The sequence below is a fragment of the Oncorhynchus keta genome, chromosome 34 (genome assembly GCF_023373465.1).
Source record: "Oncorhynchus keta strain PuntledgeMale-10-30-2019 chromosome 34, Oket_V2, whole genome shotgun sequence".
NCBI classification, from domain to species: domain Eukaryota; kingdom Metazoa; phylum Chordata; class Actinopteri; order Salmoniformes; family Salmonidae; genus Oncorhynchus; species Oncorhynchus keta.
The window spans coordinates 32,054,677-32,077,992 of NC_068454.1; the positions used below are offsets into that span (position 1 = coordinate 32,054,677).

The 23,316-nt window shown below is 46.4% G+C and overlaps 1 protein-coding gene across 1 annotated transcript in view; it reads right to left on the reverse strand.

Annotated features, from left to right (window-relative positions):
• Positions 1-2,190: 2,190 nt before the first annotated feature.
• The window catches only part of LOC118366659 (potassium voltage-gated channel subfamily H member 3), a 221,509-nt gene continuing 200,383 nt past the window's right edge, over positions 2,191-23,316 (reverse strand). The window contains exons 11-15 of the mRNA XM_052493694.1: positions 13,547-13,761; positions 7,942-8,198; positions 4,284-4,384; positions 4,010-4,062; positions 2,191-3,841 (exon numbers count right to left, since the gene is read on the reverse strand). Of these exons, the coding sequence (XP_052349654.1) occupies positions 2,870-3,841; positions 4,010-4,062; positions 4,284-4,384; positions 7,942-8,198; positions 13,547-13,761 (1,598 nt within the window). The 3' untranslated portion in view covers positions 2,191-2,869. The remainder of the gene's footprint in view (positions 3,842-4,009; positions 4,063-4,283; positions 4,385-7,941; positions 8,199-13,546; positions 13,762-23,316) is intronic.

Genomic DNA, 23,316 nt, shown 5'->3' on the forward strand with positions numbered 1-23,316 from the left:
TCAACGTAAGGGAACTTTTTTAAAATTTGATTTTTTTACCTGATATCTCAACCAAATGTAAATAAAAACGATTTTTTAAAATGATGTCTGTGCCCAGTGGGAAGTGTCTACATACACTACTATTCTACATTTTGGGGTCACTTAGAAAGTTCCTTGTTTTTGAAAGAAAAGCACATTTTTTTGTCCATTAAAATAACATCAAATTGATCAGAAATACAGTGTAGACATTGTTAATGTTGTAAATTACTATTGTAGCTGGAAATGGCTCATTTTTAATGGAATATCTACATAGGTGTACAGAGGCCCATTATCAGCAATCATCACTCCTGTGTTCCAATGGCACGTTTTGTCAGCTAATCCAAGTATATCATTTTAAAAGGCTTATTGATCACTAAAAAAACCTTTTGCAATTATGTTAGCACAGCTGAAAACTCTTGTTCTGATTAAAGAAGCAATAAAACTGGCCTTCTTTAGGCTAGTTGAGTATCTGGAGCATCAGCATTTCTGGGTTCGATTACAGGCTCAAAATGGCTAGAGTTGCAAAGAATAAGCCATATCTCAGACCGGCCAATAGAAATAAAAGATTAAGATGGGCAAAAGAACACAGACACTGGACAGAGGAACTCTGCCTAGAAGGACAGCATCCCAGAGTCACCTCATCACTGTTGACATTGAGACTGGTGTTTTGCGGGCACTATTTAATTAATGAAGCTGCCAATTGAGGACTTGTGAGGCGTCTGTTTCTCAAACTAGACACTCTAATGTACTTGTCCTCTTGCTCAGGTGTGCACCGGGGCCTCCCACTCCCTTTTCTATTTTGGTTAGAGTCATTTTGCACTGTTCTGTGAAGGGAGTAGTACACAGCATTGTACGTGATCTTCAGTTTCTTGGCAATTTCTCGCATGGAATAGCCTTAATTTTTCAGAACAAGAATAGACTGACAAGTTTCAGAAGAAAATACTTTGTTTCTGGCCATTTTGAGCCTGTAATCAAACCCAGAAATGCTGATGCTCCAGATACTCAACTAGTCTAAAGAAGGCCAGTTGAATTGCTTCTTTAATCAAAACAAGAGTTTTCAGCTGTGCTAACAAAATGTTTTCTAATGATAAATTGGCCTTTTAAAATGATAAACATGGATTAGCTAATACAACGTGCCATTGGAACACAGGAGTGATGGTTGCTGATAATGGGCCTCTACACCTATGTAGATATTCCATAAAAAATCTGTCATTTACAGCTACAATAGTAATTTATAACATTAACAATGTCTACACTGTATTTCTGATCAATTTTATGTTATTTCAATGGACAAGAACATTTCTAAGTGACCCCAAACTTTTGAACAGTAGTGTATGTGAAAACAGCACATTTCTGTGGTTAAAAAGATGCTTCTCTGTGACATCACAGGGTAGGATTAAAAGTAAAACTGATTTTCAAAACCTGCAATGAATTTCTAGCCCAAGGGAGGGTATTTTCTTGCTCCCCATATCACCGCAAATTTCATAGTGTTTGAAAATGAAAGTTTTTAAAATGTTTTAACTTTTGACGATGTCATCGGGTTGGCTCCCCAGGCTCCTTGCTCCGACTGTACTCCACGCCCACAGACGTTAGTTTCATCTCCGCATTGAGTCTGGCTCTGAGTACCTCCCTGACCCTTCACCGATTGCGAACAAATTCAGGGCCGTCTGATTGGTCAAGACACTGATGGCTTGGGCCAGTGCCAGAACACGCTTGGGAAAAGCGGCTTTAATACTCTGATTGGTTAGAGGCGAACCAATCAGAGTATTAAAGGGACTTTGTGTTGTACAATGCCCCTCGTCACCACAGATGACTTCAATGATGGCAGTCTCAGACTAAAGTATGTAGCGAACGACAGAGCAGCGGAATCATTTAGTGTGAGTCATCAATCAGGCTAGTCATCGGGTAGAACTTTTTAACTAAAGATTTTTCTTCTACAAAACTTTTACACATATGTTGACTGGTATTTTGCTGGAGATAATGAACATGAGGTTGAAAAGTGGTGGAGTTGCCCTTTAACATCTACTCTACAGTAGTGTTGTCTTCATGTTTTGGTGGGATCCATGTGTCTTGTAAGCTCACTGATTCTCTTGTAGTGTTTTTATATTGTTAGAGGGAGAGAAACTAAGGTGTGTAGGCTTTACTATGAATGCTGGATCAACACTGAGGGTGTCATTATATATAAGACCACAGTGCAAGTGTGTATGTAGTTTGTGGAGATAGTCTAATGGGGTCATCCAAAACTAACAAATAACCCTCTATATAACAAGTAGCAGAGAAACAGGTCCCAATGTATCTAAAGAGAAACTCTGAAGGAATATGAAGTAGTAATATTAAGTAAATTAACTCCACATCAGCTATGGTGATATCCAAGCAATATATGTTAGTATGATACTGAATCTACATGACAGAGACTGAATATGAGTGTACATTTCCAGTCCTATGTCATGTCATGAAGGGGTGGTTGGTTGGGAAAATCTGGCAAGGGCAACATGCTCTCTATGGAGTCAGCAGAGGGGTAGGGAAAAGGATGCACATTTCACTTATGACATCATGACGTCCACAGATACCGAAGGATTTGTTGCTTTAACATGACCAGAACATGGCCAGATCGCCTGATTGGACTACCGTTAGATTAGGTGTCATGCTACTGTCCTGGTGGGATCTTTTTCAGTGATGCCATTGACTTCCACCTGACCATCTCACTGTTTGTCTATTCATTTGTCTATATGTCTGTCTGTGTGCATATCACAGGTTCAACGTTGCTCTCTGGACCAGCTACATTTTCTCCTCTCTTCTCCTTGTCATTCTCTCTTCTACTGTTTCTTCTTGCATGTAATCTGCCTCTCTGTCACAGAGCTGGCCCTTCCTCGTCAATGTAGCTGATGTGTTCCATCATTTGGGAGCATCCCTCCCCCCTCTCCCCTCCCCACTCCTGCATCTCAAGCTCCAGGTGTCCTGCCTCCAGCCTGGGGCCCCCCTGTGTCTCCCCCCTCAGAGAGTCCAGGGAGAACGGCCCCGGGAAGAAGGGCGAGGGGTTAAGACAGGACGTGGGAGGGATGAGGTTAGTGGAGGAGGAAAAGGTGGGGCTGACCACCCTCAGCCTATGGTCTCCAGGCGAGGAGATGAGTGACGGGGGAGCAGAGCAATGGGAGGAAGGCGGGGGTGGGGTCTCCTGGGAGGGAGTCGGGGGGAACAGACCCCTGCTGTGGCTACTGTGACTGCCTGGTCGAGAATGGTGGGGTCCCTGGCAGGGAGAGCAGGAGGGCGAGGAGGAGAGAGACAGTGAGAAGGAAAGGGAGGGGGACGGGGTGCGGGAGGCAAGGGGAGGACGGTCCTGGACAGGGAAGAACCCGTTGCTAGAGACCGGGAGGTTGGAGTGGTTAGAACCGTTGGAGAGGTGGGTGGACCTCTCTGTGTCTCCTGTCCCAGGGGAAGGGGGGTTGGAGCGGAGTAAGTCCTTGGAGCATCTCCCTGGGGAGATTGGAGAATGGGCCTGGGCTGGAGGCCTCTGTGGAGGGGGGGTGGGGAGGAGGCAACCTGGCAAGTCCACCCTCCCTGTGTCAGCACTGTCCACGTCCAATAGTGTGCAGGACTGCGTTCGCCGGGGGTGGGGTTGTGGGGAGCAGGGCGGGGCTGGAGGTGGGACAACCAGAGGTGTCCTGGAGGACGGTTGGCTGGCACTGCTGGGGGGTGGAGTCAGGATGGGCGTCATGGCTGTCAGGATTGGCTGAGACGCCACGAGGAGGAGGGGCCGGAGCAGGCGGGTCATTTCCTGCAGTTCCTGGCTGAGCTGAGAGACTTGCTGGGAGAGACTGCTCATCTGTGGACACAGACGAGAGATGCGTGAGTGTGACTGAAACCGGAATATTTGTGTTTTTACGTGTTATGTTACTGTATATTATGTTTTAGATTCATGATCAGTAATTGATATGTTTTTATGGATCACCCTGAAAACAGTGATGATTGTTAACCAGCTAGAACCACTCACCTCGTCACTCAGCTTAGAGACACTCTGTTTGATTTCTGACTGCTCCTGGATCCCTACACGAGCACACACACACACACACACACACACACACACACACACACACACACACACACACACACACACACACACACACACACACACACACACACACACACACACACACACACACACACACACACACACACACACACACACGCGCACACAGACGGACGGAGGGGTAAGTACATGTTGGAGAGAGAGCAGCAACAGACTGGTGGAGAGGAGATTGTATTACCTAGTCCTGGGGATGGTGGATCACTGTGTAGAAGACTGGAGCTAAACTCAAACTTTTGGGTTGAGTTCACATTTCTCTCTGTCTCAATACCATCCACAAACCTAGAGGAAGAGAAAGCGAGAGGGGGAAAGACAGAGGGAGAGAGAGTGAGGATCGAGATGATGAAAGAGGGGGAAAACAGTTGTCAGAGAGGAGTGGAGGATTTAAGCCTATGTTCAGCCCTGCCTTCCTCATTCCTTCTCCCCCTCTACTCTACTGTAGGTCTCTTCTCTCTCCCTCTGGCTCTCCTCCTCTACTCTACTGTAGGTCTCTTCTCTCTCCCTCTGGCTCTCCTCCTCTACTCTACTGTAGGTCTCTTCTCTCTCCCTCTGGCTCTCCTCCTCTACTCTACTGTAGGTCTCTTCTCTCCCCCTCTACTCTACTGTAGGTCTCTTCTCTCTCCCTCTGGCTCTCCCCCTCTACTCTACTGTAGGTCTCTTCTCTCTCCCTCTGTCTCTCCCCCTCTACTGTAGGTCTCTTCTCTCTCCCTCTGTTTCTCCCCCTCTACTCTACTGTGGGTCTCTTCTCTCCCCCTCTACTCTACTGTAGGTCTCTTCTCTCTCCCTCTGTCTCTCCCCCTCTACTCTACTATAGGTCTCTTCTCTCCCCCTCTACTCTACTGTAGGTCTCTTCTCTCTCCCTCTGTCTCTCCCCCTCTACTGTAGGTCTCTTTTCTCCCCCTCTACTCTACTGTAGGTCTCTTCTCTCTCCCTCTGTCTCTCCCCCTCTACTGTAGGTCTCTTCTCTCTCCCTCTGTTTCTCCCCCTCTACTCTACTGTAGGTCTCTTCTCTCTCCCTCTGGCTCTCCCCCTCTATTCTACTGTAGGTCTCTTCTCTCCCCCTCTACTCTACTGTAGGTCTCTTCTCTCTCCCTCTGGCTCTCCCCCTCTACTCTATTGTAGGTCTCTTCTCTCTCTCCCTCTGGCTCTCCCCCTCTACTCTACTGTAGGTCTCTTCTCTCTCCCTCTGGCTCTCCCCCTCTACTCTATTGTAGGTCTCTTCTCTCTCTCTCCCTCTGGCTCTCCCCCTCTACTCTACTGTAGGTCTCTTCTCTCTCCCCCTGTCTCTCCCCCTCTACTCTACTGTAGGTCTCTTCTCTCTCCCTCTGTCTCTCCCCCTCTACTCTATTGTAGGTCTCTTCTCTCTCTCCCTCTGGCTCTCCCCCTCTACTCTACTGTAGGTCTCTTCTCTCCCCCTCTACTCTACTGTAGGTCTCTTCTCTCTCCCTCTGGCTCTCCCCCTCTACTCTACTGTAGGTCTCTTCTCTCCCCCTCTACTCTACTGTAGGTCTCTTCTCTCTCCCTCTGGCTCTCTCCATCTACTCTATTGTAGGTCTCTTCTCTCTCCATCTGGCTCTCCCCCTCTACTCTATTGTAGGTCTCTTCTCTCTTCCTCTGGCTCTCGCCCTCTACTCTATTGTAGGTCTCTTCTCTCTCCCTCTGTCTCTCCCCCTCTACTCTACTGTAGGTATCTTCTCTCTCCCTGTATCTCCCCCTCTACTCTACTGTAGGTCTCTTCTCTCTCCCTCTGTCTCTCCCCCTCTACTCTACTGTAGGTCTCTTCTCTCTCCCTCTGTCTCTCCCCCTCTACTCTACTGTAGGTCTCTTCTCTCCCCCTCTACTCTACTGTAGGTCTCTTCTCTCTCCCTCTGTCTCTCCCCCTCTACTCTACTGTAGGTCTCTTCTCTCTCCCTCTGTCTCTCCCCCTCTACTCTACTGTAGGTCTCTTCTCTCCCCCTCTACTCTACTGTAGGTCTCTTCTCTCTCCCTCTGGCTCTCCCCCTCTACTCTACCTTAGGTCTCTTCTCTCTCCCTCTGTCTCTCCCCCTCTACTCTACTGTAGGTCTCTTCTCTCTCCCTCTGGCTCTCCCCCTCTACTCTACTGCAGGTCTCTTCTCTCCCCCTCTACTCTACTGTAGGTCTCTTCTCTCTCCCTCTGGCTCTCCCCCTCTACTCTATTGTAGGTCTCTTCTCTCTCCATCTGGCTCTCCCTCTCTACTCTATTGTAGGTCTCTTCTCTCTCCCTCTGGCTCTCCCCCTCTACTCTATTGTAGGTCTCTTCTCTCTCACTCTGTCTCTCCCCCTCTACTCTACTGTAGGTCTCTTCTCTCCCCCTCTACTCTACTGTAGGTCTCTTCTCTCTCCCTCTGGCTCTCCCCCTCTACTCTACTGTAGGTCTCTTCTCTCCCCCTCTACTCTACTGTAGGTCTCTTCTCTCTCCCTCTGTCTCTCCCCCTCTACTCTACTGTTGGTCTCTTCTCTCTCCCTCTGTCTCTCCCCCTCTACTCTACTGTAGGTCTCTTCTCTCCCCCTCTACTCTACTGTAGGTCTCTTCTCTCCCCCTCTACTCTACTGTAGGTCTCTTCTCTCTCCCTCTGTTTCTCCCCCTCTACTCTACTGTAGGTCTCTTTTCTCTCCCTCTGGCTCTCCCCCTCTACTCTACTGTAGGTCTCTTCTCTCTCCCTCTGGCTCTCCCCCTCTACTCTATTGTAGGTCTCTTCTCTCCCCCTCTACTCTACTGTAGGTCTCTTCTCTCCCCCTCTACTCTACTGTAGGTCTCTTGTCTCTCCCCCTCTACTCTACTGTAGGTCTCTTCTCTCTCCCTCTGTCTCTCCCCCTCTACTCTACTGTAGGTCTCTTCTCTCCCCCTCTACTCTACTGTAGGTCTCTTCTCTCTCCCTCTGTCTCTCCCCCTCTACTCTACTGTAGGTCTCTTCTCTCTCCCTCTACTCTACTGTAGGTCTCTTCTCTCTCCCTCTGTCTCTCCCCCTCTACTCTACTGTAGGTCTCTTCTCTCTCCCTCTGTCTCTCCCCCTCTACTCTACTGTAGGTCTCTTCCCTCCCCCTCTACTCTACTGTAGGTCTCTTCTCTCCCCCTCTACTCTACTGTAGGTCTCTTCTCTCTCCCTCTGGCTCCAGATGTTATGTTCAAACAGCAACACAGCTGCCACCCCACTGAGTACATGTCAGGTGTGGGCTTCTCAAGCAGGGCTGGCAGGCGGGCTATGCAGTGTGCTGAACACACACACACACACACACACACACACACACTCTCTGCAGCCAGGTCACTCAAGATTCAAAGTAATATTCGACAAATAAGATTTGATTTGATGTCCGCCGGGGTCGGAAATCGCCTTCAATACTGGCCACTAGGGGCAACGGTGAGCGCTATATTCCCATCAAGTAGGCTCTGGTTAAGGTAAGGGTTAAGATTTGGGATAAGCTTAAACCAAAAAACGATTGCGTAGCACTGGGTTTGAACCCGCTAGTCTCATGGACAAACATTGGATTCTGAAGTCAATTTCAAAATTTTGTGAGATCTTGTTGCATACTGAGCCTGCTGCCTGGTGTGGAGGGAAATCCACACTCCCTCCACTGGGACCCAATAGCACCGTCAGTTAGTTGCCATGGCAGCCAGACAGGCACTGGAGGATCAACGCTCAAGCGTTAATTGTGTTCAGTTCCAGTTCCTCTACCAGCCACCATGAAATAGACAAGTCTACTGTATTACAGCAATTCAATCCTCTGCCTGAGTTTAAACCAGCTTGTTAAAACTGTATACAAACTGTGGTGTATGATTTGTGTGTGTATGGGAGTGAGTCTGTGTGTGTTTCTCCTACCTGGGACTAAGCTCCGGCGGTGCGCTGCTGAAGCTGACCACAGGTATCTGCAGGGTGGCGGGGCGGGCGTGTTCTGAGGGGGGGCGGAAGGGCCGAGGGGGCAGCAGGGGGGAGCGCAGGGGCGAGTTAAGAACCCTGGTGAGACGTAACGGGGAACGGGGGGCACACGATACAGAGCTCTGTTCTTCATCACCCTCCTCATCCTCCTTAATGGAAGAAAGCTTCTTCAACAGGCCTCCGTTACTCTCCCAGTCAACCTAGAGAGAGAGAGAGAGAGAGAGAGAGAGAGAGAGAGAGAGAGAGAGAGAGAGAGAGAGAGAGAGAGAGAGAGAGAGAGAGAGAGAGAGAGAGAGAGAGAGAGAGAGAGAGAGAGAGAGAGAGAGAGAGAGAGAGAGAGAGAGAGAGAGAGAGAGAGAGAGAGGATAATGGAAATCTGATAACAGGGAATTCTATACAGATGGGTACAAGTAACTTAACATCCCATCATGCTTAGGGTCATGTATAAAAATGCTGGGCAGGCCATTATTTTGCCCCCAGAGAATGACAATGCCTCCATCCACAGGGCACGAGTGGTCACTGAATGGTTTGATGAGAAAATGATGTAAACCATATGTCATGACCTTCTCAGTAACCAGGTCTCATCCCTATTGAGATTCTGAAGCGGCTCCTGAGACAGCGTTTTCCACCACCATCAACAAAACTTGAAATGATGGAATTTCTCGTGGAAGAATGGTGTCACATCCCTCCATTAGAGTTCCAGACATATATAATCTATGTCAAGGTGCATTGAAGCTGTTCTGGCTCGTGGTGGCCCAACACCCTATTAAGACACTTTATGTTGGTGTTTCCTTTATTTTGGCAGTTACCTGTATTATATCCAGTTCCTACAAATCTGCAAAATATGAAATGGTATTATTGTTACTGTTTTCTGACCAGGCTAGTGGAAGGAGAGGAGAGTGATCCATTCCACAAGAAGACCAGCCAGTGCAGTGGATGCAGTAGCAAACAGAGTACCAGTGGGAGGCAGACTTGTACAACTCTACTCTCAGCTTCTCTCTTTCTCTCTCTCTGAGTTTGTGTATGATAGATCCATTCCTCAAACACCTTTGTCCCTCCATGCCCCCTCTCACCCAGCCCACCCCTCGCCAACCCCAAATTAATCATTCAACAATGTCCTCAGAGGCACACAAATGACTTCCATAACCCGTGCAGCCAAACAGAGCATCAATTAGCGGGCTGTGAGATTACATGAGAAGGCGTAATGTTGAAAAGGACAGGCTAAATCCACTAGTCTTAGACAACAAACACCACCTGCTACAACACATTACTAATGGATTGGAAAGGTGGCATGTTGGTGTACATGGCTGAGACAGAGAGGGAGAGAGAGGGATGGAGATGAAGGAGGAGGTGTGTTCTATTTGTTCTGCCCTCACAAATGTCAGGTGATGCCAGCTGTTGCCAGGTGGGGTGGTGGGTGTGTGTGTATGCAGATCTCATCCACTATCTAAACAGAGAGCTTGTACCTGAATCCATGTCCACAGGCCTATTCAGTAAATGAGCTAATGAATGGGTGCGATATTCCACCATACTCCGCCAACGCCCCACTCCTTCTCTTTTCTTCCCTTCTTTCACCTTGATCAGAGACATTCGTTCCTTCCTCACCCTCTCTCTGTCCTTTCTTCTACTGTCATCCCCCACTCCCCTCATATCAGTTTGCCCTTCACAGTAGAGAGTCTATTTTTAACTCCCACTTTCTAATCTTAGCTCACAGCTCCAAAGGCAAACAGGGGCTGCTTTACTGTGCGGGGGTGGGGGTGTTCACGTGCCTGTGTTCCTTCACATTCACATGATGTGTTTAATGTATGCATGGCGTGTGCAGACTTCCATGGCCACAAGCATGCTGGAATGCAAGCAAGCGTGTAAGTGTGTGTTTAGTCAGAATGTTTAAGGATGAGTATTTATCTGCAGCCTATCTAGACTGTGAGCATGTGTGCACGTTTGTTAAATGTTTGTGTATGATGCAGTGTGTGTGTGTGTGTGTGTGCGTGTGTGTGCACATGAAAGCAAGAGCACGCTCGTGTGTGTGAACCCCAGTAGGTTGTATGTAAGTAGTGGAAGCGAGCCTGTTTCTGCAGCATGAGGCAGCTTGATGTACCAGTACACACTCTGGACAGGACACTAGTCTGTCTTCTGTTTCTGTAGCATGAGGCAGCTTGATGTACCAGTACACCCCCTGGAGAGGACACTAGTCTGTCTCCTGTTTCTGTAGTGAGGCAGCTTGATGTACCAGTACACCCCTGGACAGGACACTAGTCTGTCTCCTGTTTCTGTAGCATGAGGCAGCTTGATGTACCAGTACACCCCTGGACAGGACACTAGTCTGTCTCCTGTTTCTGTAGCATGAGGCAGCTTGATGTACCAGTACACCCCCTGGACAGGACACTAGTCTGTCTCCTGTTTCTGTAGCGTGAGGCAGCTTGACGTACCAGTACAAGTCTGTCTCCTGTTTCCCTGGACAGGACACTAGTCTGTCTCCTGTTTCTTTAGCATGAGGTCTGTCTCCTGTTTCTTTAGCATGAGGCAGCTTGACGTACCAGTACAACCCCTGGACAGGACGCTAGTCTGTCTCCTGTTTCTGTAGCATGAGGCAGCTTGATGTACCAGTACACCCCCTGGACAGGACACTAGTCTGTCTCCTGTTTCTGTAGCGTGAGGCAGCTTGACGTACCAGTACACCCCCTGGACAGGACGCTAGTCTGTCGCAGGGACTTACCCCCAATCCCGTTCACACTGAGTGCCAAGCAGAGATGCATCAGGTCCCATTTTTACAATCTTTGGTATGACTCAGCCAGGGATTGAACTCACAACCTTCCAATCTCAGGGCGGACACTAACCACAAGGTCACGGAGTTGGTATCAAGGAGGTTGGTGGCACCTTAATTGGAGAAGGATGGGTTCATGGTAACGGCTGGAGCAGAAACCTTGTGTTTGATGCCATTCCATTTGCTCCATTCCGGACATTATTATGAGCCGTCCTCCCCTCAGCAGCCTCCTCTGGTTTGAACGTGTGTGTGTGTTTACTACATGTGTCTGTAAGTGTGTCTATGTGTACACTACAGGGTGCACAGAACTGACTGGTGTACCCAGTACATTGTGTTCCCTCCAGCGCCTGGCTCATGAGTCTCAGTCTTTTAGTCAGAAGTAAGTGAATCAGCAGAGACAGTGGGGACGGAATACATTCATTGCTGCTTTCACAAAGTTCCCAAACCCTCCTCCCTCTAGCACACTCTCTCTCTCTCTCTCTCTCTCTCTCTCTCTCTCTCTCTCTCTCTCTCTCTCTCTCTCTCTCTCTCTCTCTCTCTCTCTCTCTCTCTCTCTCTCTCTCTCTCTCTCTCTCTCTCTCTCTCTCTCTCTCTCTCTCTCTCTCTCTCTCTCTCTCTCTCTCAGCACACAATAACAAAATCAACATACTTAATAAAATAAATCACATTCAACTACACGGAGGTCCTCAATCAATAATTTAAACTTCCTGAGTGGCACCAGCACATGTCACTGCAGTCAACTCTGCATATTGTTTCACAAATTAGGGGCACAAAAACAAAAGACTCAAGGGATCTCGAATGTGATCCATTCCTGAGAACTAGTTTGTTAACTTATGATTCTTAACTTAACTAATGAAGTTATATATGAAGGGGGTTTCTGTAAGATTTATTTGTAACTAAATCAAAGAGAATGCAGCTCTCTTCTTAGAGACAGAGAGGTCCATCCCACATTTTATACAGACTACAATGATGAGTCCTAAAATTGTCCCCTGTGATAAAATATTGCAGACTGGTAGACTGCGTCCATGGTTTTCAAAACAGAGGTAGTCGCATGCATGTAAACAATATCACCTAAATCCAATACAGGGAGAAGCGTTATTTGAACAATCTTTCTCATATTTTCAATACTGAGGCATGATTTATTTCAATGTAAAAAAAACATTTTGGATCTTAGCTTCTTAGTCAGATTTTCAATATACATTACGAAGGACAACTTGTAATCAATCCAGACACCCAGGTACTTATATTGAGAAACAAGCTCAATTTGGGCTCCATTTGTAGCGTAAATACGCTCAATCAACATTTCGTGACATGGTTTACCTTGTATTTAACACATATTTAAGATCCGTAATTCTGAATTGAATCAAAGTCATGAATCAAAGTCATGCTGAAGACCACAAATGGCCTGCTGCACCGAGGTGGCAAAACTGAGTCATCATCTGCATAGAGAGGAATTCTACAGTGTTTCCTATGTCGTTACTATACAAGGTGAACAAAAATCAAACCCTTAGGAACACCTTTTTGAATCTCAAGAAATTCAGATTTAATACCCCTCTGTCAAGATAACCTGAGTTGTTGCGAAGACAATACATTTTCCGAGCAGGAATCTGTTTCGTGATGGGCATGACTTCTGATAAATCCAATAGCTTCAGGAAATCAAAGTGTACGGGAATTTCGGACTTCCACCAATCTAACCATTGAGCTTCCCATAATAATGGTTGATGGCTGCTGTCCATTTCGAGCCGGAGCCCTCAGCCCAACCCTAGCCCCACCAGGGGCTCCTCTAAATTGCCCCCCACAAATGCCAGGAATAGCAGAGCCCACCGTAGACCCCGGTAAAGCAGAACCCACCTTTGACCCCGGCGATGCCATCACAACGTTGGCCGATAAGGAATAAGCTCTTTGGATGCTATATGAGACAAACAAACACAAACACGCATGCATACATGCTCATGCGCACGACAACACGCACACACAGACACACACAGAAACACAAACACAGCCTTTGGGGCTGTAAGCTAAGATTAGAAAGTGGGAGTTACAAATAGACATGCTATTCTGTGAAAGGTGGAGACAGACCTCTTGCGTGTGTTTGAAGGAAGTGGTTGTGAACAGGAGAAAAAAAAGAAGAAAGAGCGCTGAGCCCTCCCTCCTTCGCCTCCCTCCACCTTCCTCTCTCCTCCACTGCCTGGGCTATTTTTATCCTGCAGGATCCAATCTTAGCAGGACCTGCAGGGGACACAGCCTGTCAGCGAGAGCCACTGACATCCCCGGCGCTATTCTTAGCTCCGGCACACACTCCAAACCGCTGAACGCTGCTATTCCTGTCTCATTGATTTTGACTCCACTGCACTGGGAGTGGTGTGTGTGTTTGTGTATTTTGAGGAGGGAGAGGGGAGGTGGGCTAGTGATTATGCATACAATGCATGATGTGGCCTCTGAAGGTGAATGTCCCCTCAGGCAAGTCCCTCAGAGTTTTATAATGCAGCATTAGCAGATAACACAGAGAGAAGAGAGGGACTCCATTTTGTTACTAGTCTCACCACTGTCACACAGAGAGACAGACACACACACATGCACACAGACAAACCATCCCTCCTCACTCAATGTTCTCTGTTGATCAAACAAACCGGGTACAGCTGCAGGATGTACGCCTAACAATGTACTAGTGTGCGTGTGTGTGTGTGTGTGTCTGTGTGTGTGTGTGATATTGTGCATGTGTGTGTGCATGTTTTTACTGCATGTTTAGTAGTGTATGCCTGCACGTGTTGCGGTTTTACTCACGTCAGCTCCGTGGCCCTCTCTGAGATTGTATGTGAGGTCGTGTTGTATCTCGGAGATGAACTTCTGAGCATACTCTGGGTAGAGCCTCAGCACCTCCCTCAGCCCCTTCAGACTGATGTACTGCAGGTCACAGTAGGTCAGGGCCTTCACGTTGGCATTGGTCTTAATCACCTGCTCCTTGGTCAGAGAATCACTGCCGATCAAGTCCCCTTTCCCTGGGGGTATGAAGGAAAACACATACACATATTACGTCACATGCAGTCTGTGCTTTTGACCAAGCTTTTCCAATTATTCCAACATCAGAAAGACATATTTTCTACAAGGCTATTTGTGTCTCATGTCATAAAAGGCACTTGAAAGGGTCGGCAGTGGAAACGGTGTGTATGGGTGTAATTTGTGTGTGTATGTGTGATGCAGTCAGTAAAAAGCCCTGTTGAATTATTACAGTATATTGAGGTCATATGTACAGTATGGATGATGACTATTAATAGGAGTAGTCATTAAGCATACCGGTATGTAATTGGGTGCTCTTTGTTTCATTGCACTAAATAAAGTATGAGAATGTGTGTGTGTGTGTGTGTGTGTGTGTGTGTGTGTGTGTGTGTGTGTGTGTGTGTTCGAGGTAATGTGGTTGGGTGATGGACGAAGCCGACTGCAGCGCCTCCCTCAGATGATCTTTTGGAACTTTTGTTTATTATATATTTTACTTCCTTTGGCAATGTAAATATATGTTTCCCATGCCAATAAAGCACTTAAATTGAAATTGTATTGAGAGAGAGAAAGAGAACGAGAGAGAAAGACAGCGAGAGCGAGACACTTACAGCAATGAGGAGGGGAAGGGGCTCCCGGGGGCTGGACAGAATGAGGAATTGGGTGATAGAGGGAAGAGGGAAGGGCCCCACTGTGCGTAACTTCTCTCTACCTCTTCACCCTTATCTCCACCCAGCAGACTCTACCATTCTCTCTCTCTCTCTCTCTCTCTCTCTCTCTCTCTCTCTCTCTCTCTCTCTCTCTCTCTCTGTGTCTCTCTCTGTCTCTCTCTGTCTCTCTGTGTCTCTCTCTCTCTCTCTCTCTCTCTCTCTCTTTCAATTTCAATTTCAATTTAAGGGCGTTATTGGCATGGGAAACACATGTTTACATTGCCAAAGCAAATGAAATAGAGAATAAACAAAAGTGAAATAAACAATAAGAAATGAACATTAAACATTACACTCACAAAAGTTCCAAAATAATAAAGACATTTCAAAAGTCATATTATGTGCAAATAGTTAAAGTACAAAAGGGAAAATAAATAAACATAAATGTATTTACAATCTCTCTCGTGTTCTTTATTTGCACTCTCACTCTGTATGCAGCCCCTCCCTCCCCTTGGTTTATATGACTCCCCCCCCCCCCATTCATTCTCTCCTTCTGCTTCTTCTCTACCACCTCCTCTACCCCCTCCTTCTCCTCCTCCTCTACCTCCTCCTCCTCTACCTCCTCCTTCTCCTCTACCTCCTCCTTCTCCTCTACCTCCTCCTCCTCCTCCTCCTCTACCTCCTCCTTCTCCTCTACCTCCTCCTTCTCCTCTACCTCCTCCTTCTCCTCTACCTCCTCCTCCTCCTCTACCTCCTCCTTCTCCTCTACCCCCTCCTTCTCCTCTACCTCCTCCTTCTCCTCTACCTCCTCCTTCTCCTTCTCCTCTACCTCCTCCTTTTCCTCCTCCTTAGTTCACCATAATTCAACTCACGTATGATAGACATCTACAGGACTAGAAAATCAAGGTTTCAAGGAAACACTTTATGTCCCCTGTGTTAACCCTTTGTCTCCCGCTGACTCCCAGGCACCTCTGTGTTTGAAGGTAGACCTGGCTAGACGTACTCTATGGGCCGTGCTCCACTGCTCCCTGCTTGGTTTTACAGCTCTGGATTGATAATCCAAGGGTTTTAATCCTTTCATATCCATCCATTAATATTCTGAGCCGTGATGTGGCTCACCTGCCTGCCTTCTCATTCATGTGTGTGCCATGATTAGAGATATAGGCTGGGAGCTTGGCAGATTAATACCCACACACACACACACACACACACACACACACACACACACACACACACACACACACACACACACACACACACACACACACACACACACACACACACACACACACACACACACACACACACACACACACACACACACACACACACACACACACACAGAGTATACCAAACATTAAGAACACCATAACTCTAACCAGTCATCAATCCAGTATCATCTGACCTTTTGAGACCCTGACATGTGGATCTATGACACACGTGACCCATAGATCATGTCAGGGTCTCAAAAGGTCAGATGATACTGGATTGATGACTGGTTAGAGTTATGGTGTTCTTACATTTTCTTACAATTTTCAATTGCTAACAAGCATCGGTCAATACTGAAGCCACTCTATCAACAATTCTCACTCAGAAAGCATAGTCACTCATAACACACTGACCTAAAAAACAGTAACAGGGAGCACTACATACATTATGAACTTGTCTTTGAAGTTTGAATGATTTGTCACATAAATCAGTATTTCATAGAATAAGAACACATTTTCACTTTATTGACTGTACTAAAGTATATGTAACAAGAATGAATCAGAAATGCAGCTATTTTCTTCAATAGCCTTTATTTTTTATATATCTTTGCATGTAGACATTTTATTGTGAAAAATAAAAAGTTGAAACAAAAAACAAATTCCTGAAATTCCAGGTCTGCAATTATAATGACAAAAAAGACTACATTATAGTATAATCACTCATACTGTACAGTACTGTGAGGGTTCTAGTTCTCATCAACATGTATAGTATAATCACTCATACTGTACAGTACTGTGAGGGTTCTAGTTCTCATCAACATGTATAGTATAATCACTCATACTGTACAGTAATGTGAGGGTTCTAGTTCTCATCAACATGTATAGTATAATCACTCATACTGTACAGTACTGTGAGGGTTCTAGTTCTCATCAACATGTATAGTATAATCACTCATACTGTACAGTACTGTGAGGGTTCTAGTTCTCATCTACATTATAGTATAATCACTCATACTGTACAGTACTGTGAGGGTTCTAGTTCTCATCAACATGTATAGTATAATCACTCATACTGTACAGTACTGTGAGGGTTCTAGTTCTCATCTACATTATAGTATAATCACTCATACTGTACAGTACTGTGAGGGTTCTAGTTCTCATCAACATGTATAGTATAATCACTCATACTGTACAGTACTGTGAGGGTTCTAGTTCTCATCTACATGTATAGTATAATCACTCATACTGTACAGTACTGTGAGGGTTCTAGTTCTCATCTACATGTATAGTATAATCACTCATACTGTACAGTACTGTGAGGGTTCTAGTTCTCATCAACATGTATAGTATAATCACTCATACTGTACAGTACTGTGAGGGTTCTAGTTCTCATCAACATGTATAGTATAATCACTCATACTGTACAGTACTGTGAGGGTTCTAGTTCTCATCTACATGTATAGTATAATCACTCATACTGTACAGTACTGTGAGGGTTCTAGTTCTCATCAACATGTATAGTATAATCACTCATACTGTACAGTACTGTGAGGGTTCTAGTTCTCATCAACATGTATAGTATAATCACTCATACTGTACAGTACTGTGAGGGTTCTAGTTCTGGCAGTCTGGCACACCCTGCCAGTCTTCAGGAGAAGTGTCTCCACACCCTACCAGTCTTCAGGAGAAGTGTCTCCACACCCTGTCAGTCTTCAGGAGAAGTGTCTCCACACCCTGTCAGTCTTCAGGAGAAGTGTCTCCACACCCTGCCAGTCTTCAGGAGAAGTGTCTCCACACCCTGCCAGTCTTCAGGAGAAGTGTCTCCACACCCTGCCAGTCTTCAGGAGAAGTGTCTCCACACCCTGCCAGTCTTCAGGAGAAGTATCTCCACACCCTGCCAGTCTTCAGGAGAAGTGTCTCCACACCCTGCCAGTCTTAAGGAGAAGTGTCTCCACACCCGCCAGTCTTCAGGAGAAGTGTCTCCACACCCTGCCAGTCTTCAGGAGAAGTGTCTCCACACCCTGGCAGTCTTCAGGAGAAGTGTCTCCACACCCCGCCAGTCTTCAGGAGAAATGTCTCCACACCCTGGCAGTCTTCAGGAGAAGTGTCTCCACACCCTGCCAGTCTTCAGGAGAAGTGTCTCCACACCCTGCCAGTCTTCAGGAGAAGTGTCTCCACACCCTGGCAGTCTTCAGGAGAAGCGTCTCCACACCCTGCCAGTCTTCAGGAGAAGTGTCTCCACACCCTGCCAGTCTTCAGGAGAAGCGTCTCCACACCCTGGCAGTCTTCAGGAGAAGCGTCTCCACACCCTGCCAGTCTTCAGGAGAAGTGTCTCCACACCCTGGCAGTCTTCAGGAGAAGTGTCTCCACACCCTGCCAGTCTTCAGGAGAAGTGTCTCCACACCCCGCCAGTCTTCAGGAGAAGTGTCTCCACACCCTGCCAGTCTTCAGGAGAAGTGTCTCCACACCCCGCCAGTCTTCAGGAGAAGTGTCTCCACACCCTGCCAGTCTTCAGGAGAAGTGTCTCCACACCCTGCCAGTCTTCAGGAGAAGTGTCTCCACACCCTGCCAGTCTTCAGGAGAAGTGTCTCCACACCCTGCCAGTCTTCAGGAGAAGTGTCTCCACACCCTGGCAGTCTTCAGGAGAAGTGTCTCCACACCCTGCCAGTCTTCAGGAGAAGTGTCTCCACACCCTGCCAGTCTTCAGGAGAAGTGTCTCCACACCCTGCCAGTCTTCAGGAGAAGTGTCTCCACACCTCGCATTCACGGCATCCATTAAGGACATCTGGTCATGTGGATGGTGGTCATAAACCTTCCACCTCCAAGCAGAGAAAACCTCCTCTATGGGGTTTAGGAAGCGGGAGTATGGAGGCAGGAATAGTACTGACATCCTGGGATGTGCAGCAAACCAGTCTGTGACTGCAGCAGAGTGGTGGAATGCCACATTATCTCACACAACAACGAAGGTAGGTTTCTGGCCCCTCTCTCCTCCACTGGCACAAGTCGATTATGCAGCTCATCCAGAAAATAAATGAGCCTCTCTGTATTGTAGTGGCCAATGAGTGGTTTGTGTAACAGCACACCATCATTGGACAGTGCTGCACACATTGTGATGTTAGCTCCTCAGGACTGGGACATCCACGGTTGAATCCACAAAGATGAATGTATGTGAAGTTTGCATGGCTTCCATCTCCATTACTCTATAAAATACAGTAAATCCACAGTTTTACAGTCATTTACATTATGCATAGCTGTGTATGTTCCCTGTTTGGTTATTAAACAGACATCTTACCTGGACATGTTGATACCTGAGTTCTTTCACACATTCACCGTTTCTCTCAAAGGGTACAGAGTACAACTGCTTCATCCTTATTTAATGTTTCTCTAGGACTCCGGCAACTGTTGTAGTGCTGACCGTTTTCACATTCCCAAAAGTAATATTGTCTGCCAGCACTCTGTCCCAAATTGCCCGCAGTTTTATTACATTGTTGCCAATTACCATGTCAACAATGGCAATTTCCTGCGCATCTGATAATATTCTTCCTCTCCCTCCTGTGGGAGGCAACCTTTGTATCCTACTGAAAAACACAAAACAATCCATTTATTTCAAAATGTCAGTACATGTAAAAATGTGAACATAATGTATTGTACTGTAATATGTAGTTCAATTATCATTGAAGGACACACATCTCACCTGTTGTTTTTCCGGAAAATTCGTACTGTTAATGCAACTGTTGAACGTTTGGTTGCACCCTTAAACCGGCCCCTCTCAGAGAGTGACCATTGTTTACAACATGGTCAATCATTGTGGCCCTTATCTCGTTAGAGACCACCGCTCTTGGTCTTCCTCTCCTTTGTCCTCCACGCATTCTCCCTCTCCCTGCCACTCTTCTTTCCCCACCAACCCGTCTTCCTTGATTCATGTTTCCAAACTAAATCATTCCGAAGCCGTCCTCTTTTGTGTGTTTGGTAACGAGACTAAGAACAGGACACTTGGGTCGGCTTTCAGCTGAAATTGTAATAAGCTGTGTTTGGAATGATGAAATATTCTGCTGAGATTTTCTATGTTTCAATCTGGTTACTGCAGAAATGCACAACATTTGCCATCACTCTGTTTTGAATGTGTTTTTAACAGTTTTGGAAACAGTGTGTTAGCATTTGAAAACATATGCTGCAAATATATAGTTTTGCAGGTGGTGGAGTATGAATGAGAAAAGAGATCATGGATTTCGGAGAATGTGGTCATCGAATGCATTTTGTGTGAAAGCAATGACAAATTATTCACAGTTTGGTCCACATAGACTTCTATTTCGCTGACTGTGTGAAGAGTTTTGACAATGTGACTTCAGTTTTGACCAATGCACTTTAACAATTGAAACAAAAGCTGTAATGTACACACACACACACACACACACACACACACACACACACACACACACACACACACACACACACACACACACACACACACACACACACACACACACACACACACACACACACACACACACACACACACACACACACACACACACACACACACACACACACACACACACTGAGTATACCAAACATTACAAACACCTTTCTAATATTGAGTTGCCCCCCCCTTTTGCCCTCAGAACAGCCTAAATACGTCGTGGAATGGATTACAAGGTGTCAAAAGCGTTCCACAGGGATGCTGGCCCATGTTGATTCCAATGCTTCCCATACTTGTGTCAAGTTGGTTGGATGTCTTTTGGGTGGTGGACCATTCTTGATAGACACAGGAAAATGTTGTCTCAGGGCTTAAAAGGCTTACAAATCCTTATTTAACCTGGCTCCTTCCCTTCATCTACACTGATTGAAGTGGATATAACAAGTGGCATCACTAAGGGATCATAGCTATCACCTGGATATTCTCTCTCTCGTCCGGCCAAACCGACACGACAGCCTTCTCAAAAAGCCATTGAGTCAGTCATACAGAGGGATATGTCACAGGATGGTGGTGACTGGGCTAAGACAGTATATTTGAAAAAGTATTGATACATTTGATATCCATCCCTCCATCTGTTTATCTGATGGCACCTTTCTATTCTGCCTTAGTGACGTTAGAAAGAACTGTTTCCAGCTCAGTCAACCTCCAGCTACAAATCCCCCAGGAGGACCCAGTCAGTCGGTGGCTGCTCAGCGCTAACACCTATCTGTCCCCTTCCATAGTCCCCGGGGGCAGACAGACAGGACTAGACCCACTGGAGCATGATCGCTCTCTCTCTCTGTCTCTCTCTCTGTCTCTCTCTCTCTCTCTCTCTCTCTCTCTCTCTGTCTCTCTCTCTCTCTCTCTCTCTCTCTCTCTCTCTCTCTCTCTCTCTCTCTCTCTCTCTATCTCTCTCTATCTCTCTCTGTCTCTCTCTCTCTCTCTCTCTCTCTCTCTCTCTCTCTCTCTCTCTCTCTCTCTCTCTCTCTCTCTCTCTCTCTATCTATCTATCTATCTATCTATCTCTCTCTCTCTCTCTCTCTCTCTCTCTCTCTCTCTCTCTCTCTCTCTCTCTCTCTCTCTCTGTCTCTCTCTCTCTCTCTCTCTCTCTCTCTATCTCTCTATCCCCCCCTCTCTCTCTCTCTCTCTCTCTGTCTCTGTCTCTGTCTCTGTCTCTGTCTCTGTCTCTCTCTCTCTCTCTCTCTCTCTCTCTCTCTCTCTCTCTCTCTGTCTCTCTCTCTCTCTCTCTGGTTAAAGCGCATCACTATAGCTCCTGTGCTACAGGACTAACCATTCCAGGCACGAAGACTCACACGTCAGTAGACACAGGAGCTGCTTGCTTATCCCCCCCCCCCACGAGGAAAGGAGAGAAACAAAGGCTAGAGATGTGCTGTTAGAATCAAGAAAGACACAGACACAAGAGAATATACTGAACAAGACAAAGGGCATGAATGAAAGACCACATCCTATAGAAAGTCACAAAGTATTGACTTGACCTTCCACATGAATAGAGATCATTTGATATGTTGCTTTGGGGACATATTTAAGGAGATGATAGTGTGCGTAAATCCCTCTCTCTCTGCTCCAGCGACAGACAGATAGACGAAGGTCTGACACACTACGTTGATAGACAGCTCGATGTACTGCTGACTACTCTGCACTATTTACACATTACAATAACATACACATGCACGCGAACACACGCACCCCTTAGAGAAGTGCATCCTATCCCTCCTATCCCTACAGACACACCTATCGAACCACACACATGATGTGACCCACTGCTTATACAACCACATAACATCTCTATTAAGGCAGCAATACGCTGTACAATCACACGCAGTCTGCAGTAGGCTGAACATGTGTCCCTGGCACACTCTGGTCTGTAAAGGACGGCAGCAGAGTGAAAAGTGAAGGGGGATCATGCATCAACGTGAAACCCTACACCAGCGACACTCAAACCAGGGCCTCAAGGCTAGCAACGCTGATGCTTTTCTTCTTTCCCTGGAAGTCAAGACTCAATCAGTCCCTCATTAGAGGGTAAGGCTTGAAAACCAGCAATGCTACCGACCTCGAGGCCATATAACGCCCTCTTTACATAGCATCTTTGAATGATAGTCAAGTGCTGCATGTGGGACATCATCACCTTTAAACGAGGAAACTAAGCAGCCATTTTGATGCTAACCGCTAGAGGCTTGACCTTGATCATTATACATGACTATGGGGTCTGTTATCACACAATACACTCGGAAGACACAGCATTTATATGTAAATAGATGTGTGTGTTGTTTCATGTTTTTATGTATCACTGGTTGAAAACACTGTATGTGCATAATGATGATAGGTATGTGTGTGTGAGCCAATACATTAGTCCACGGGCGGGAGCAGAAGTGTGTGTGTTTGTGGGTGATGACGTGAGCTAGAAAAGTGTGTGTCTACTGACGTGTGAGTCTTCGTGCCTGGAATGGTTAGTCCTTTAACGTAGGGCCTATAGTGATAGGCTGAAGAAGTATATTTATGTTGACAAAGGTTTCGTGATCACTGCTGTATATTGAGTTGAGGCACGTCGAATATAACTTGAAACAGGTGTGTGGATCCAGAGGAAAGAAGAGAAGACTTAGAGAGAAAGAGAAGGAGAGAAAGGGAGAGAAAGAGAGAGAGAGAGAGAGAGAGAGAGAGAGAGAGAGAGAGAGAGAGAGAGAGAGAGAGAGAGAGAGAGAGAGAGAGAGAGAGAGAGAGAGAGAGAGAGACAGAGGAAGTGGCACTGGAGTTGTCATAGCATTTCAGCATTAGGGCTATTTGAATTAATGTGTGTGGCCATGGAACGAGGGCTGTGGAGGAGGGGACAGATCCCTCTAAGACGGGGTTTATGACAGTCACGGGGTGTCAACGTTACCTCTTCAGTCCCTCTTCCCCCTTTTTTCCTCTCTCTACCCTACTGATGTTACATTTGCAAAACCCTTGGTTAACATAGAGATTCTGGGAACATCAGAAGGTGGGGGGAAATGAACTATATTCTGGTAATCCAGATGCGGTGGTACTTAATGAATATGATGTCAGTTCGGTTGTCATCTGAGACAATCAATGATAAGATGACATAAACTCTACAGTGGAAAGTCTACACATCAGAGTTATCTGATTCACATGGAATTGTTGTTCAATTTAAAATGTGAGATTTGGATTTTCATAAGGTCCCTCCCTACCTGCTCAATCAGTGGCCCGCCCCTGTGAAGGGACATGGGCTATAAC